This window comes from Perognathus longimembris, chromosome 11 (assembly GCF_023159225.1).
Source record: "Perognathus longimembris pacificus isolate PPM17 chromosome 11, ASM2315922v1, whole genome shotgun sequence".
In the NCBI taxonomy this organism is placed as follows: domain Eukaryota; kingdom Metazoa; phylum Chordata; class Mammalia; order Rodentia; family Heteromyidae; genus Perognathus; species Perognathus longimembris.
The window spans coordinates 44090211-44106412 of NC_063171.1; the positions used below are offsets into that span (position 1 = coordinate 44090211).

The following is a 16202-nucleotide window of genomic DNA, read 5'->3' on the forward strand; positions in this document are numbered from 1 at the left end:
ATTCCTTTTGGTCAGAAATGCCATATTTCAGTAATTTGCCAAAATGAGGAACACAGAGGAAAGGAAAGAGGTAGCTGATAATGTTCTCTAGGCCTTTTAGGGAAAAAGAAAAGTTAAGCTGTGCACTAGTGGCTCACAATTGTAAACCTAGCTACTTAGGAGTCTGAGATCTGAGGATCGAGGACAGAAAAGTCCGTGAGACTCTTATCTCCAATTAACTACCATAAAGCCAGAAGTGGGGCTGTGGCTCAGATGGCAGAACACTAGTCTTGGGGGCGGGGGGTGGAGGGGTAAGGAATCTCAGGGACAGCACCTAGTCTCTGAGTTCAAGCCTAAGGACCTGCACCCAAAAACAAAAACAAAACAAAAGTTATTTCTTACAAAGGCTGAAAAGTCTAGGACCAAGGTCTCAGTGTCTAGTAAAGGCCTAAAGGTCTTTCGTTCACATGGGAGAAGACAGAAGAGCAAAAAGGGAGCCTGAGTGGGTTCCCTATAAGCTACTTTCTATCAAAGCTACCAAAATATTTTCTACCTTTCACAGTTGCTGTTAACAAGTCTGTCAGTTTAACCATAGCACTTTTGTACGCAATCTACTTTTTTTCTTCTTTAATCATTAGCTGTTTTAGTATTGGGATATGATTTAGGTCTTCCAGTGTGCTAAGCAAGCACTCTACCACTTGAAACCCACCCTCAGGCCTTTTACATCCCCTACTCTCCCAGAGAGGGTCTTATGCTTCTGCCTCCAGACTGAAATGCTCCCCTACCTCTACCTCCTGACTAGCCACATACCTGGCTTTTTACTTTTTTAAATTTGTAAGTAAATACATGTAGCATAAAATCTGCCATAATAAGCCAGGCACCAATGCATCAGCTGTAATCCTAGCTACTCAGGAGCCTACGATCTGAGGATCAAGGTTTGAAGCCAGCCGGGGCAAGGCAAGATTGTGGGACTCTTATCTCCACTAAAACTACCAAAAGTGGAGCTCTGGCTCAAGTAGTAGAGTGCTAGCCTTGAGCAAGACAGTACTCAGGCCTGGAGTTCAGGCTAATGAATGGCAAAAAATATGGCAATGTGGCTCAAAGTAGTAGAAGGCTAGCCTTGAGAGAAAATGCTCAGGGACAGCACCCAGGCCCTGAGTTCAAGCCCCAGGTCTGATGAGGGGAGGGGGAGGGAGAAAATGAGAATTATTACAGATTTATTATAGTGTGTGTGCATGCACATGTGGGCACACACACACACACTTTGTCATAAGCTTTCCTTCCTCTCCTTTTTCCCCCTACAAATGGACTCAGGGCTTTACAAGAGTGAGGCAAGCATTCTTGTCACAGATCTCTCTCTCTCTCTCTCTCTCTCTCTTTCTACAGGTATGTCTTAAATGTGTAATTCAGTGACATCAATTATATTCACTCTACCACTAGGCCTATTCCCAACCCATCTCATACCCTTTTTTTTAAAAGACACTAATTGAGCTGGGAACGTGGCTTAGTGGTAGAATGCTTGTGCATGAAGCCCTGGGTTCGATTCCCCAGCACCACATAAACAGAAAAAGCCAGAAGTGGCACTGTGGCGCAAGTGGTAGAGTGCTAGCTAGCCTTGAGCAAACGAAGCTCAGGGACAAATTTCAATCCTTAGACATCAGATTTCTGAGAAGCTAAGAAGCTAAGATTACAGCTATGTATGAGCCACCAGTTCAGTTAGATATTTTACTTGTTTATTTATTATTATTTAGTATGCTAATACTGAAGCTTGAATTCAGGGCCTGAGTGCTGTTCCTTAAGGTTTGTGGCTCAAAGCTGATGTTCTACCATTTGAAGTACAGGTCCTTTTTTTTTTTTTTTTTTTGCCAGTCATGGAGCTTGAACTCAGGGCCTAAGCACTGTCCCTGGCTTCTTTTTGCTCAAGGCTAGCACTCTAACACTTCAACCACAGCACCACTTCTGGCTTTTTCTAAATACATGGCGCTGAGGAATCGAACCCAGGGTTTCATGTATGTGAGGCAAGCACTCTACCACTAGGTCATATTCCCAGTCCCAGCTCCATTTTTTCTGAGTTAATTGGAGAAGTCTACGAACTTTACTAGCTGGCTGGCTTGGAATTGCAATTCAACCTTCAGATCTCTGTGCAACTAACATTATAGGCATGAGCTTATGTTTCAACTATTCTGATCTTACAGTGATACACATTGAGATAAAGTAGCAATTTATTCTCCTAACCAGGAGCAAGGAAACAAATGGCAACTAAGAAACATCAATTTAGTTTTCCTTCACTTATACCTCAACTTCTAACACATACATTTTCTTTTTTTTTATTTTATTTAAATCTTCTTTATTTATTTGTGCTGGTCCAGAGGCTTGAACTCAGGGCCTGGGTGTAGTCCCTGAGTTTTTTTTGCTCAAGGCTAGTACTCTACCACTTGAGTCACAGTTTGAGAGAAAGTCTCACAAACTTTCCTGCCTGCGATGGCTTTGAACCATGATCCTATCAGATCTCAGTCTCCTGAGTTAACACATACATTTTCAATACAGTAACAATTTGTTTATTATCTGAAACATCTCTAGATTCCTTGCCTATAGAATTTCAAACCAGCAATGAAAAGGTAAGTAGAAATTTAATGAAATGAACTAAAATAACTGGAAAAATATTTGGGGGGAAAAAGGGGCTTCTCAACTAATCTGAAGATCTCTTTTTCCCTTTTTGGTCATCTTTCTCTCTCTTTTGGGGTGTGGGATGGGTGATAGTAGGGACTAAACCTCAGGGTTTCAAGCTTGCTGGCAGGGCTCTACTGCTTAGCCATAACTCTGGACTTATTGTCTTGGATTATTTTTCTCTTCTTTTTTGTTGGCCTGGGCACAGTCCCTGAACCTCTTTGTGCTCAAGGCTAGCACTCTACCACTTAAGCCACAGCTCCACTTACATGAAGCCCTAGGTTCGATTCCTCAGCCCCACACATATAGAAAATAGCCAGAAGTGGCACTGTGGCTCAAGTGGCAGAGTGCTAGCCCTGAGCAAAAGGAAGCCAGGGACAGTGCTCAGGCCCTGAGTTCAAGCCCCAGGACTGGCAAAAAAAAAAAAAAAAAGAGTTATGCCCAGGCTTGGCTTCCAACCTTTTCTGTTATGACGGGAGTCTGGGAGTCTTGCTATATTTGTTTTGCCCTGACTGGCCTGGAACTTCTATCTTTCTGATCTGAGCCTCCTGAGTAGCTAAGATTACAGCCATGAGTGACCAAAACTTGGCTTGGTCATCTAACATGTGGCCATAAATGTTGCCCACAAATTTCTCCAAATTTAAGAAGTTACAGTTGAGGAAAAGCTGTCATGACAAAAGTACTGGAAAAATCTCAAAATATAATTATGTGTATCACTTCTCATTTCTCTCTTCCTACTTCCTTCTATTCTTTCAGTTTGGAAATCAGCTATCCTATGCTATCTGTGAGTTAATGACTATCAGTTAGTTGAAGACCTCTATAAAACTTAAGGCAGCTTTTGTGTATGCATATAGAGTAAGATCATTTTTATCTCTTTATTTTTTGTTTATTTGTTTTGTTTTTGTTGCCAGTCCTGGGGCATGGACTCAGGGCCTGAGCACTGTCCCTGGCTTCTTTTTGCTCAAGGCTAGCACTCTACCTCTTGAGCCACAGTGTCACTTCCAGCTTTTTTTCTAAATATGTGGTGCTGAGGAATCGAACCCAGGGCTTCAGGTATAGGAGGCGAGCACTTTACCACTAGGCCATATTCCCAGCCCCTCTTTATTTTTTATGAATCACAGGTAGGTGCTAAATCTTCTTCCCTTCTGAATTTTGCTAAAAATAACATAAAATACAGGTACCAGTGGCTCATGCCTGTAATCTTAGCCATACGTGTGTGTGTGTGTGTGTGTGTGTGTGTGTGTGTGTGTGTGTGTGTGTGTATCTGTTTTTATGGGGCAGGGGATAGAACCTGGCCCACAGTACAATTCTAGATAAGCATTCTACCATTACACTACATTCCAAGCTAAACTAAATATATTAGCCCATTAACTAGACCACAAAATCAGAAACGCTAGGAAGCTAATGTCTAATGAAGATTATAGTGATGTTTACATCTGAAACTCTAGAGATCTCATGCAGCGTACTGCTTTTCTTACTCAAAATTACAGGCAGAACCAGCAAAGATTAGTAATTAAGCAACAAAGAACATGGGTTTTGGGAGTCTGGACAATTTGGGCTGAGAATTTTGGATACTTACATTTAATGAGCTGTGAAAGTTCAGGCAAGAAACAGCTTCCTAAGACAGTTTTCTCTTCCATAAAATGAGAGTAGTAAGAGCTAAGCCAGCAGCTCACATTTGTAATCCTAGTTACTTGGGGAGACTAAGAATGGGAAGATCACAGTTTTAGGTCTGCTCAGACAGAAAACTTAGAGATCCCATTCTTGAACCATAAGAGACAGTGGCCTGTTATCCTAAGCTACATGCTAAGATTAGAAGGATCACAGTGCCTCGCCAGCCTGGACAGTAAAATCCAAGAGACTATCTTCTACCTTAAGGGGGAGAAGTTAGAAGCTAGCTAGGACAAGAAAATTAGAAAGACTATTAACTAGAAAAGAATCTAGACGGTTGTCTTGGTAACTAAGGGAATCCTAAAATAGGAAGAAGGCAATCCAGGTACATGCCTGGACAGGAAGCAAGACCCTGTTTTAAAAATAAATGGTAGGGGGCTGGGAATATGGCCTAGTGGCAAGAGTGCTTGCCTCATATACATGAAGCCCTGGGTTTGATTCCTCAGCACCACATAAAATGGCCAAAAGTGGCGCTGTGGCTCAAGTGGCAGAGTACTAGCCTTGAGCAAAAAGAAGCCAGGGACAGTGCTCAGGCCCTGAGTCCAAGGCCCAGGACTGGCAAAAATAATAATAATAATAATAAAATAAATTTTAAAAAATGGTGAAGAGGGCTGGGGATATGGCCTAGTGGCAAGAGTGCCTGCCTCGGATACACGAGGCCCTAGGTTCGATTCCCCAGCACCACATATACAGAAAACGGCCAGAAGCGGCGCTGTGGCTCAAGTGGCAGAGTGCTAAGCCTTGAGCGGGAAGAAGCCAGGGACAGTGCTCAGGCCCTGAGTCCAAGCCCCAGGACTGGCCAAAAAAAAAAAAAAAAATGGTGAAGAAATATACTCACTGCCTTACTATGAAACTGTAACCCCTCTGTACATCATTTTGACAATAAATTAAACAATAAAGAAAAAAATAAACGGTGAACTGGGAATGTGTCTTAGCTTGCCCAGTATGCATGAAGCCCTGGGTTTGATTCCTCAGCACCACATAAACAGAAAAACAAAAAAAGCCAGAAGTGGTGCTGTGGCTCAAGAGGTAGAGTGCTAGTCTTGAGCAAAAAGAAGCCAGGGTGGGGGGTGGCGGGCGCCTGGGAATATGGCCTAGTGGCAAGAGTGCTTGCCTCATATACACGAAGCCATATATATAGAAAAGGCCAGAAGAGGCGCTGTGGCTCAAGTGGCAGAGTGCTAGCCTTGAGCAAAAAAAAAGCCAGGGACAGTGCTCAGGCCCTGAGTCCAAGCCCCAGGACCCGCAATAAATAAATAAATAAATAGTCACACTCTTTTTAAAAAAATAAAAGGAGCCAGGGACAGTGCTCAGGCTCTTAATCTGAGCCCCAGGACTGGCAAAAATAAAAAATAAATTGTGAGCTGGGTGCCTATGGCTCATACTTGTAATCCTAGCCACTCAGGAGGCTGAGACCAGAGGACCATGGATCAAAGCTAGCCCAAGTAGGAAAATCCCTGAGACTCTTATTTCCAATTAACCACCAAAAAGCCAGAAGTGAAACCATGGCTCAAGTGGTAGAATGATAGCCTCAAGCAAAAAATCTCAAGGATAACACCCAGGCCAAGCGTATTCAAGCCCTAGGATGCATGTACACACACAAGAAAAGAAAAAAAGATTCAGTGAAGCTGGGCGCCAGTGGTTCATGCCCATGCCTATAATCCTAGCTACTCTGGGGGGTGCTGAAATATGAGGATCAAGGTTCAAAGACAATCCTGGGAAAATAATCTGCTAGGCTCTTATTTCCAATTAACCAGATAAAAACAGGAACTGCAGGCTAGGCTCAAGTGATAAGATTGTGAATGAAAAAAACTAAAGATGAGTGTGAGGGTACCAAGTTCCAGTCCTAATAACAGCATACACACACACACACACACACACACACACACACACACACACACAAAATGGAAGGCATAGCTCAATAGTAGCACTCTTGCCTCTTAAGTACCAGGCCTTGGGTTCAATATCCAGCAGCAAAAGAAAAATAAAACAGATACAAAAAAAATAGAAAAATGGTAACTGTGTGAATAAGCATGGAAGCTGTAATGAACAATTTGAGTAAAATTTACTTATCTCTTCAGTATGTGCAATTACTGCTCTTGCTAAGAGGTGAAAGAACAAGCTAAAACTCTAAATCTTAGATCCCAAAGGGCAATAAGAATTCACTTACTTCACGAGAGCAGCTGCTTCAGGAAGTACATCAGCAAATGATTCACGAAATATGATTGCATTTTTCCTTTTACAGTTCTGTATGACATCATTGGCAAGGTAAAAGAGATTCAAACGATGGGGATATGCAGCTAGAGATGACAAAACACAAAGGGAACAAAATGCGTCATTTTAAAATTAGTTCAACTTATTGCAAATATATTGTTTTCAAGCTGTTAGCTCCTTTTATTATATACATATAAAAGGACAGATGTAATTACATGGATGGAAGGATGAATTTAAAAAATGGATCCGTTTACAAAAATTATTACAAGTTAATTACTGTTTAAGTAGATTACTTCACTTTACAGGTATTAGGAAGTAAGAAAAACAAGCAAACAATCAAAAAACATTAATTCTAGAGAAGATAAAAAGATTGGTACAATGAATCTAATCAGACCTTTTTCATCAGCTAAAAGTACTACTCAGCCCTCCTACTGACTGGTTCTGGGGCTACTTTCATCTGCTAGGTGAGTGTTCTGGAAATAATTTGATATATGTATATAACCTAAGCTAAACTTTCCAAAGACCCACAACAATGCCTTTGTTATCTGGAATCTGAGTTCCCAAATTTCATGAAAATTCTGATATCCAATGGATGATTGACCCATCATGTTTTGTTTGTCAAGTTCCTTGATCTCAAATTTGGTAAGAACCATGCACTCTTTAACCCATTCACTCAGATTCTCATTATATTTGCTCATCAAATTCATTAAGATCTCATTGTTTTTTATTTTTGGTGGCAGTATGGAGTTTGACTTCAGGGCCTTCTGCTTGCTAGGCAAGTGCTCTATCACTTGGGCCATAATCTCAGCTCTTTTTATTTTAGTTATTTTTAAGATAGGGTCTTGTATTATGCCTAATTTGGCATGATCTGTGATTCTTCTTCTTATGCTTCCTTCAGAGATGGAGGGACAAGGGCATATCACCAAATCCGGTTTTTCACTGGAGAGGGTCTCACAAACGTTTTACAGGGGCTGGCCTCAAACCACCATCCTGCCAATTTTTGCTTCCCAAGTAGCTAGGATTATAGTCATGAGCTGTAATGCCCAGCAAGATCTCAGATCTTCATTTTCTCTCATCATTCTCTTCTAGTATTCAAGTATTTCTCAACTGATTCCAGACAATTTGATGCATTATTTAAATCACTCTTTTCAAAACTCATTCTCTTTTCTTTCTTCCTCTAATTTAGCCTTTGATCAAGTACACTCATCCAAATCCTAAATTTAGACTGATCTAACTGAATGCCTTTATTATGTCTTTCTTTCTGCTGTTGGATTCTGCTAAAGAAACCACATAATCTTGGTTTCCTTCTTCAACTGGACCCTCTACAGTCTTTCCATATGTCCTTAATTAACATCCTCTCAAATGCTGCAAAGGTATTTCAAATATATCCCATTCTTAAGCCCTCTATCCATATTTTCTTCTTACTATCAGGAGATAAGCGAATAGCTAAGTTTGCAGAAAAAGCTGAAATCACTAGATGGAAATTATTTTATAAACAAACAAACTAACAAATAAATAGAGCTGGGTGCAGTGGCTTACCCCTGTAATCCTAGCTATTCAGAGGAGGTTGAAGGCAGCTAGGACAGGAAAGTCTGAGAGACTCTTCTTTCCAATTAACCACCAAAAAAGCCAGAAGTGGATCACTCAAATGGTAGAGTGCTAGCTTTGAGCAAAGAGGCTCAGGGACAGTGATCAGGCCTTGAATTCAAGCCCACGATGGGCACCTCCCCTCCACAAGTAATCTTCAATTATCTGCAGGAGTTCCAAACCATTGATAGTAAGAACTCCTATATAAAGGGGCTCTTTGAACTTACAACTGGGTTACACTCTGATAAACCCATTATTCTAAGTTGAAAATGAGTTCAACATACCAAAGCTCTTGAATGAATACCATGGCTTCCCAACAGTACGGTGTTTACCCTAATAAGTACTGAAGTGCCAGACTTTGAAGTCAGGCCCCACTTTACCACGTGAACCCCACTTTACCACGTGAACCTAAGATAAGCAGGCCCTGTGAGCAGACCCAGGACAAGCCTATTAGGGCCCAGTCGGTCTAGAACTCTAACTGCTGGGAATGCTTAACTCTGACCACCCCTAGAATGCCTCGAACCCTGAGCCAATCAGATTTGTACCTGTGTCCTAATCTTGCTTGCTTGAACACCTGATTGTTGTAACTTTGTTTTTTGCCTTTATAAGCCCTGTGTAATCGTAGCTCGGGGCTTCCTCCTAACCTCCACTGTGTCGGTGGGTAGGACGTGGCCCCAGTTGCAGCTCGCTTAAATAAAGCCTTGCCTTGCTTTTGCATTTTGGAACGTCTGAGTCTCGGTGGCCTTCTTGGTGGTCGTCTCGCGACCTGGCACAACAGTACATGACCCTTTGAGAACTGTGGCTCATGGTGAAGTGCCAGACTTTGAAGTCAGGCCCCATTTTACCACGTGAACCCCATTTTGGAATTGAACCCTGAGCCAATCAGATTTGTACCTGTGTCCTAATCTTGCTTGCTTGAACACCTGATTGTTGTAACCTTGTTCTTTGCCTTTATAAGCCCTGTGTAATCACAGCTCGGGGCTCCCTCCTAACCTCCGCTGTGTCGGTGGGTAGGACGAAGCCCGAGTTGCAGCTCGCTTAAATAAAGCCTTGCCTTGCTTTTGCATTTCGGAATGTCTGAGTCTCGGTGGTCTTCTTGGTGGTGGTTTCGCGACTTGGCACAACAATGGCTGCCACCTACTTTTTTTTTGGCCTGTCCTACGGCTTGAACTCAGGGCCTGAACACTGTCCCTGGCTTGTTTTTGCTCAAGGCTAGGGCTCTACCACTTGAGCCATAGGACTACTTCCTGCTTTTTCTGTTTATGTGGTGCAGAAGAATGGAATCCAGAGCTTCATGTATGCAAGGCAAGCACTCTACCACTAGGCCACATTCCCAGCCCCACCACTTACTATTTTAAGAACATACAGAAAATAATGCTAGCCCAGGAGATAGAGATTTAAAATTCAGCCATGTTGGTGGTATGGGCCTATAATTCCAGCATTCGGAAGCCTTAAGAAAAAGGATCACAAATTTGAGGCCAACTTGATCTACATAATGAGTTCCAGGCCCACTATATAAAAAGTTTCTGGGCTGGGGATATGGCCTAGTGGTAGATAGAGTGCTTGCCTCCCATACAAGAAGCCCTGGGTTCAATTCCTCAGCAACACACATACACACACACGCACGCAAGCACGCACGCCAAAAGTGGTGCTGTGGCTCAAGAGATAGAGTGCTAGCCTTGAGCAAAAAGAAGCCAGGGACAGTGCTCAGGCCCTGACTGAGTCCAAGCTCCAGGACTGACAAAATAAATAAAATAAAATAAAATAAAAATAAAAACTTTCCGTGCTTGTTCTGTGGCCAAAAAGAAGTCACAAAAAGCATCTATCCAGGAAAGGAGAGTTTTTATTTTTAAGATGGCAAATAATTTTAGCACTAGAAATAATAAAAAGAAGTAGTTACATCATAAGGAACCAACCAGACAAACCTACAAAATGAGATACATTACAGGGCACCAACCCAGTTACATTAACAAGTAAATGACATAAAGCATACAAGATAGATTAAAAAGGACACAGTGGCAATTGAGTTCTTTATGAGTTTTGAGTTGGGACAAACCAATCAGCTCTTAATTAACATTTTTTGATCAACTGAGAAAATAAATTTTTCTTGTTTTATTGTGGAGACCAGGTCTTGTCCAGGTTGGTCTCAACTTGGGTGTCACCTGCCTCAATCTCCTGAGTATTGAAATTACATCTGTGTAGCACCATGCCTGGAGAATTGAAAACTCTGAATATGGCCTAAGGTTAGATAGAATAAAAATATAATCAAATGATAGTGGACATCATCAACTAGGAAAAAAACAACAATAAGTTCAAGTCAGGTCTTGTCTGTAGTTACAGATACCTGGGAGGCTCAGGCAAGAAGTTTGAGTTCATTGAGATCACCCTAAGCAACATAAAGACACCTCGTTTTCTGCATAAATAAGTAAATAAATTGGTATCATTTAAAAGGGACTGGTGGCCCCTGTATTTTTACATAAAAGGGATCAGAGGCAGGTGTGGTAGTCAGCACTTAGGAACTACAGAAGCTGAAGCAGAAAGAGCCCAAGGTCAAGGGCAGTTTGAGCTACAAAGTTCTGGAGGCTTAAAGCCCAATATCTGGTAGTGCTATTGACTCTAATAAGAGTCTGTCTCCCCTTAGCTCAGTCACAACATAGCAGATGATGTCATGGTGGGAGCACATAGGAGAATGGACAGGAAAGATTCAAGAGCAAGCCTTGAACAGATGACTCTCTCGGGGCTGGGGATATGGCCTAGTGGCAAGAGTGCCTGCCTCATATACATGAGGCCCTGGGTTCGATTCTCCAGCACCACATATATAGAAAACGGCCAGAAGGGGCGCTATGGCTCAAGTGGCAGAGTGCTAGCCTTGAGCAAAAAGAAGCCAGGGACAGTGCTCAGGCCCTGAGTCCAAGCCCCAGGACTGGCCAAAAAAACAAAACAAAACAGATGACTCTCAAAAAATTTACTCACTCTGTTAGACAAGTAATATTCCCAATAATAACCTAATTACTGTCTAGGAGGTCCTACTTTTTAAAATGTTCTACCATTTCTCAGTAACACTACATTGAAACTTTCAGCACATGAAACTGGGAGATGAAACAAGTCCAAACACAGATAGAACTAAAGGCTTACGCCTGTAATCCTAGCTACTCAGAGGGCAGAGATTTGAGGATCAAGGTTCAAAGCCAACCTGGAGAGAAAAGTCTCAGACTTTTACCTCTAAGTAACCACCAAAAAAGCTACAAATGGAGCAACAAAAGTTAAAGAGAGGTGGTGTGCCGGTGGCTCATACCTGTAATCCTAGCTACTCAGGAGGCTGAAATCTGAGGATCACAGTTTGAAACCAGCCCTGACAGTTCAAAGTCTGTGAGACTCTTATCTCCAATTAGGCACAAGAAAAATGAAAGTGATGCTGTGGCTCAAAGTGGTAGAGTGCTAGCCTTGAGCAAAAAGAACTCCAGGGACAGTGTTTGAGGCACCCTATCAGCAACAATCAACCACCCAACATTATTTAGACAACTGATAAAATCAATTCATTCCTGATGTTGGGATTTGGAAAGAAGTTACAAACTTGCTGCTACTGAAGTATGCATCTACCCCTCAACAATTAATACATTAAAGCCCAAACTCTCCAAGTGATTTTATTTGGAGACCGGACTTGACAGTTGATCATTAAAAGAGGTCATAAAGTGGTGCCCCAAACATATGCACTAATGCCTCAACACTTACAAAGTGAAGACACAGCCACAGCATCTGTGTACAATAGGAAACTCAGCCTTAAGTGCTCACAGAAACAGAAATAACACAGCTGAGTGCCTGTGGAACACATCTGTAATCCTATACTCAGGAGGCGAAGATCTGAGGATCTAAATTTGAAGCCAGTCTGAGCAGAAAAATCCTAAAGACCCTTATCCCTAACCAGGAAAAAGGCTAGATTTGAAGTAAGGCTCTCTGGAAAATAACCAATACAAAAAGAGCTGATAAGCCAGCACCATCTGCTATTGACTGTAATCTTAGCTACTCAGGAGGGTGAGATCTCAAGAATTGTGGACAAGAAAGCCCATGAGACTCTGGCTGGGAATCTGGCCCAGTGGTACAGTGTTTGCCTAGCATGCATGAAGCCCTGGGTTCAATTTCTCAGCACCACATATAGAGTAAAAGCTGGAAGTGCTGTGGCTCAAGTAGTAGAATTCTAGCCTTGAGCAAAAAGAAGCCAGGGACAGTGCTCAGGTCCTGAGTTCAAGCCCCAGGACTGGTGTAAAAAGAAAGGAAGGAAAGAAGGAAGGGAGGAAGGGAAGAGAGAGGGAAGGAGGGAGGGTGGGAGGAAGGAAGGAAGGTAGGTCCATGGGACTCTTATCTCCAATTAACCACCAGAAAACTTGAGGTGTTGCTGTAGCTAAAAGTGGTAGAGTGCTGGCCTTGAGCAAAAAGAACTCAGGTACAGAGCCCAGGCCCTGAGTTCAAGCCCCATGACCAGCCCCCCCCCCCAAAAAAAAGGAAAAAAAAGCTGATAGAGTATGTCAAGTGGTACAGCACCTGTCTAGCAAATGTGAGGTCCTGAGTTCAGACCTCAGCACAACCAAAAAGTTTTATAATTAATTATATATCCTTCTATTACTATATTCTATGCACTTCATCAATACTGTTTAATGGACACTGTATAGAGTATTAGAATATAACTCCTACCTTAGGAAGTACAAGGCCCCAGGTCAGATCCTCAGTACTCAGAAAACAAAACAAAAAACTGTTAGGTCCTCTCCCTGAGGGCTCCAAGTAGATGCCCCCACCTCATTAAGTCTCCACCCAGTTACCTGGGTAACCTGCAGACCTGGAGGCAGTTACCTCCCCTTTCCCTGAGGTCACATCCTAATCCACCTGGCCACACCCCTTGCCCCTGCCCTAGATATAAGGCAGGGCTGGGTGGGGGTCTCTCTCTCTCTCCCTTCTCTTCAGCCATGGATCACCTCGGCCACAGGCCAGCAGTTCAGTAATAAACTTTCTCTCCTGCCTGAATACCGCGTGGCGTTCTCCTTTACTGGCTACCTACTTTAAAAACCTAACATATATGGTGCCTCCACACCACTTGTCTACCCTGGTGAGTGAAACTGCTGCTGCTCGGGTTCTCGGCCGCTCCGTCCGCCGCTTCTGCCCGGTAAGCTCATCCACTCACCAGGCGCCTTCCTCCCGTGCTTTTTGGGTTTTGCATCACAGTCACACCCAAGCCGGGAAACTGCTAGCACACCTCTTGACAGTGCAATGAGGCCTGCTCGAAATACTCGCACAGATACAGTTTTTGCCACTGCAATGGTAAATGGTTAGAAGTCACTTATATTCAGGCTCTCTCTCTCTCCCTCTTCCTTTTTCTCCCTCTCTCATCTTCCTGCTTACTTGCTTACTGTATAAAATTCCCAAGTCATACCATCCTTGTGTGCCTTGCTCACAAAGCTGCCTCTTTTCACAGACCTCCGAAACTGAGGCTTGACCACCACTGTGCTTTGTCAGCAAAGATATCTAAAAGTTATTTTCTCTAGCATTGACCGCGTGGTGAATATTGGGTTTAACAGGCATCAGCTCAGGCGCCATTATGCCATGCCACGAGTTCTCTATTAGTGTGTTTGTGTCCTTCTGCCACCCCCCTCAACATGGCATCCACTGGAGTTTATCAAAATATGGTTTCTCCATTTTATAATTTGAAAATTGTTTGCTAGCAAAATTGTTTTTCTAACCGACCACGTGGTTCTAAAATATTGGACAAAAAATCATTTACTATTGGAATTCCAAAAGAGTCTACTGCTGAAATTCATTTTTGCATGCTGTAAAACCTATGTGCACAGTGTGTATGTCTGCAAATGTCATTTGTTAGTATGTCCATCTAGTTATATATCTGTGCTAAAACTCATCACATCTACTGAGTTTTGTCATTGCAGAATTCTGGCAAGTATTTGGTCAATTCTTGACAAGGTACAGGTAAGCTCTAGTCCCCTTGGTCTCCTTGTTTTTTGTTTTTGTTTTTTTTTTGGCCAGTCCTGGGGCTTGGACTCAGGGCCTTAGCACTGTCCCTGGCTTCTTTTTGCTCAAGGCTAGCACTCTGCCACTTGAGCCAAGCGCTGCTTCTGTCCATTTTCTGTATATGTGGTGCTGGGGAATTGAACCCAGGGCCTCATGTACAGGAGGCAAGCACTCTTGCCACTAGGCCATATCCCCAGCCCTCCTTGTTTTAATTGGAAATCAAAAAGGGCTTTTGTGGCAAAGACTCCTTGGATTGCAGTTTGAAGCCAGCCAGGGCAGAAAATCTCTCTCAAACTCCATCTCCCGACTAACCAGCGAAGAGCCAGGCTGGAAGTGGAGCTCAAGTGGTAGAGCAGAAGTGCTCAGGGACAGTGCCCAGGCCCTGAGTTCAAATCCTGTGAATGCCAACGGGGGGCGAGCCATCCCAGCAACAGCACCTAGACCACTGGGACTCAGCCAGTTCCGGGAACAAGTATCATGGAGTGGAGTAAGAGGAAAATGGTCGCATCCAAAATGGAGTCACTCTGTCTCACCCTTTCAAAATTAATCAGAGCCGGGGGATCAAGAGATAGTAGCTTGTCCATCTAATGTCCATACCTGAGTATAAGAACTAGCCAAGTCACCCAATTTTTAATTTTGTGCCCTAAGCCCTTTTGCCTTAATATTTTTTTGTCCAGCCCCTGCCTCATGAGACTTCTTCCAGGCTTCATTCAAGGACTGGGCATCTACCACCAAGGGACCCTGCTGCTCCCCTTCTCCAGGAAGGGCCACATTTCTGCCTTTTACCCCTAATGCCGAGCCCCTTGCCAGCAGGAAGCAGCCAGAGAGAGTCTTCGCCCTTTTTCATAACTATTAAAAGGCTGGAATGTTAGGTCCTCTCCCTGAGGGCTCCAAGTAGATGCCCCCACCTCATTAAGTCTCCACCCAGTTACCTGGGTAACCTGCAGACCTGGAGGCAGTTACCTCCCCTTTCCCTGAGGTCACATCCTAATCCACCTGGCCACACCCCTTGCCCCTGCCCTAGATATAAGGCAGGGCTGGGTGGGGGTCTCTCTCTCCTTTCTCTCGGGCCATGGATCATCTTGGCCACAGGCTAGCAGTTCTGTAATAAACTTTCTCTCCTGCCTGAATACCGCGTGGCGTTCTCTTTTACCAGCTACCTGCTTTAAAAAAACCTAACAAAAACCATCCACCTTATACACAGCTAGATATCATACTTTTCACTTGCAACTGAAAATACCTATTACTGGTAAACATCTTCCCACCAGACCATGCATATCCATATGCATAGTGACTTCACATTTGACATTAAACCAGTATTTTGCAGGTCTACAATAAATAATTTTATTGGCTAAATTAATCCTAACCAAAGACACTTTTCTAAAGTCACTTTCATCCTTGACTCAACTTTCCCACTTAAATGTTCCAAACTTATCTGCTTTTTCCTTTCAATTACTACAATTTTGGAATAGTCCTAGATTCTATCAAGCAGTGTTCTCAAATGTAAAGGAGAAGTAAACTTTTAATTTGTGTTCCTGGTAAAGTAAAACCATTTCTATAAGCCTATATTATAGTCTTCAACAATTTTCTTAAAGGCTCTTCTGTAACACAAGTTTGATCTAATTGTTCTAATGAAAATGCTGGCTAAAACAACAACAAATGAAGCCAGGAGCCGGTGGCTCAGGCCTGTAATCCTAGCTAGTCAAGAAGTTAAGATCTGAGGATCATGGTTTGAAGCCAGCCCAAGCAGAAAAATCCTTGTAAGACTCTTATCTCCAATTAACCACTCAAAAACTGGGAGTGGTTAATTGGCTTAAGTGGTAGTACGCTAGCCTTGAGCACAAAGAGGCTCAGGGACAGCGCCCAGGCCCTGAGTACAAGTCCTTGGACTGGTAAGAAAAAAAAAGACAAAGACCTTGCTCTACATGTTCTACCATCTCATCTGACCTGTCTAATTTTCATCTCATTCTATATATAGTCCAGCTACACTGCTCCTCGAACGTACAAGACATGTTTCTACCTTAGGATCTTAACAATACTCTTTCTACATACATCTACCTGATTAACTCCCT

General features: G+C 42.9%; 1 protein-coding gene across 5 annotated transcripts in view; it reads right to left on the reverse strand.

Annotated features, from left to right (window-relative positions):
* Rprd2 (regulation of nuclear pre-mRNA domain containing 2) overlaps positions 1 to 16202 on the reverse strand; it is a 66277-nt gene that overhangs the window by 29035 nt on the left and 21040 nt on the right. For 4 of the 5 annotated variants that reach the window (XM_048356457.1, XM_048356456.1, XM_048356460.1 and 1 more), the window contains exon 2: positions 6488 to 6617. In XM_048356457.1, the coding sequence (XP_048212414.1) occupies positions 6488 to 6617 (130 nt within the window). Of the gene's footprint in view, positions 1 to 6487; positions 6618 to 16182; positions 16189 to 16202 lie in introns of all 5 variants that reach the window. The other variant, XM_048356458.1, reaches the window with a different exon arrangement.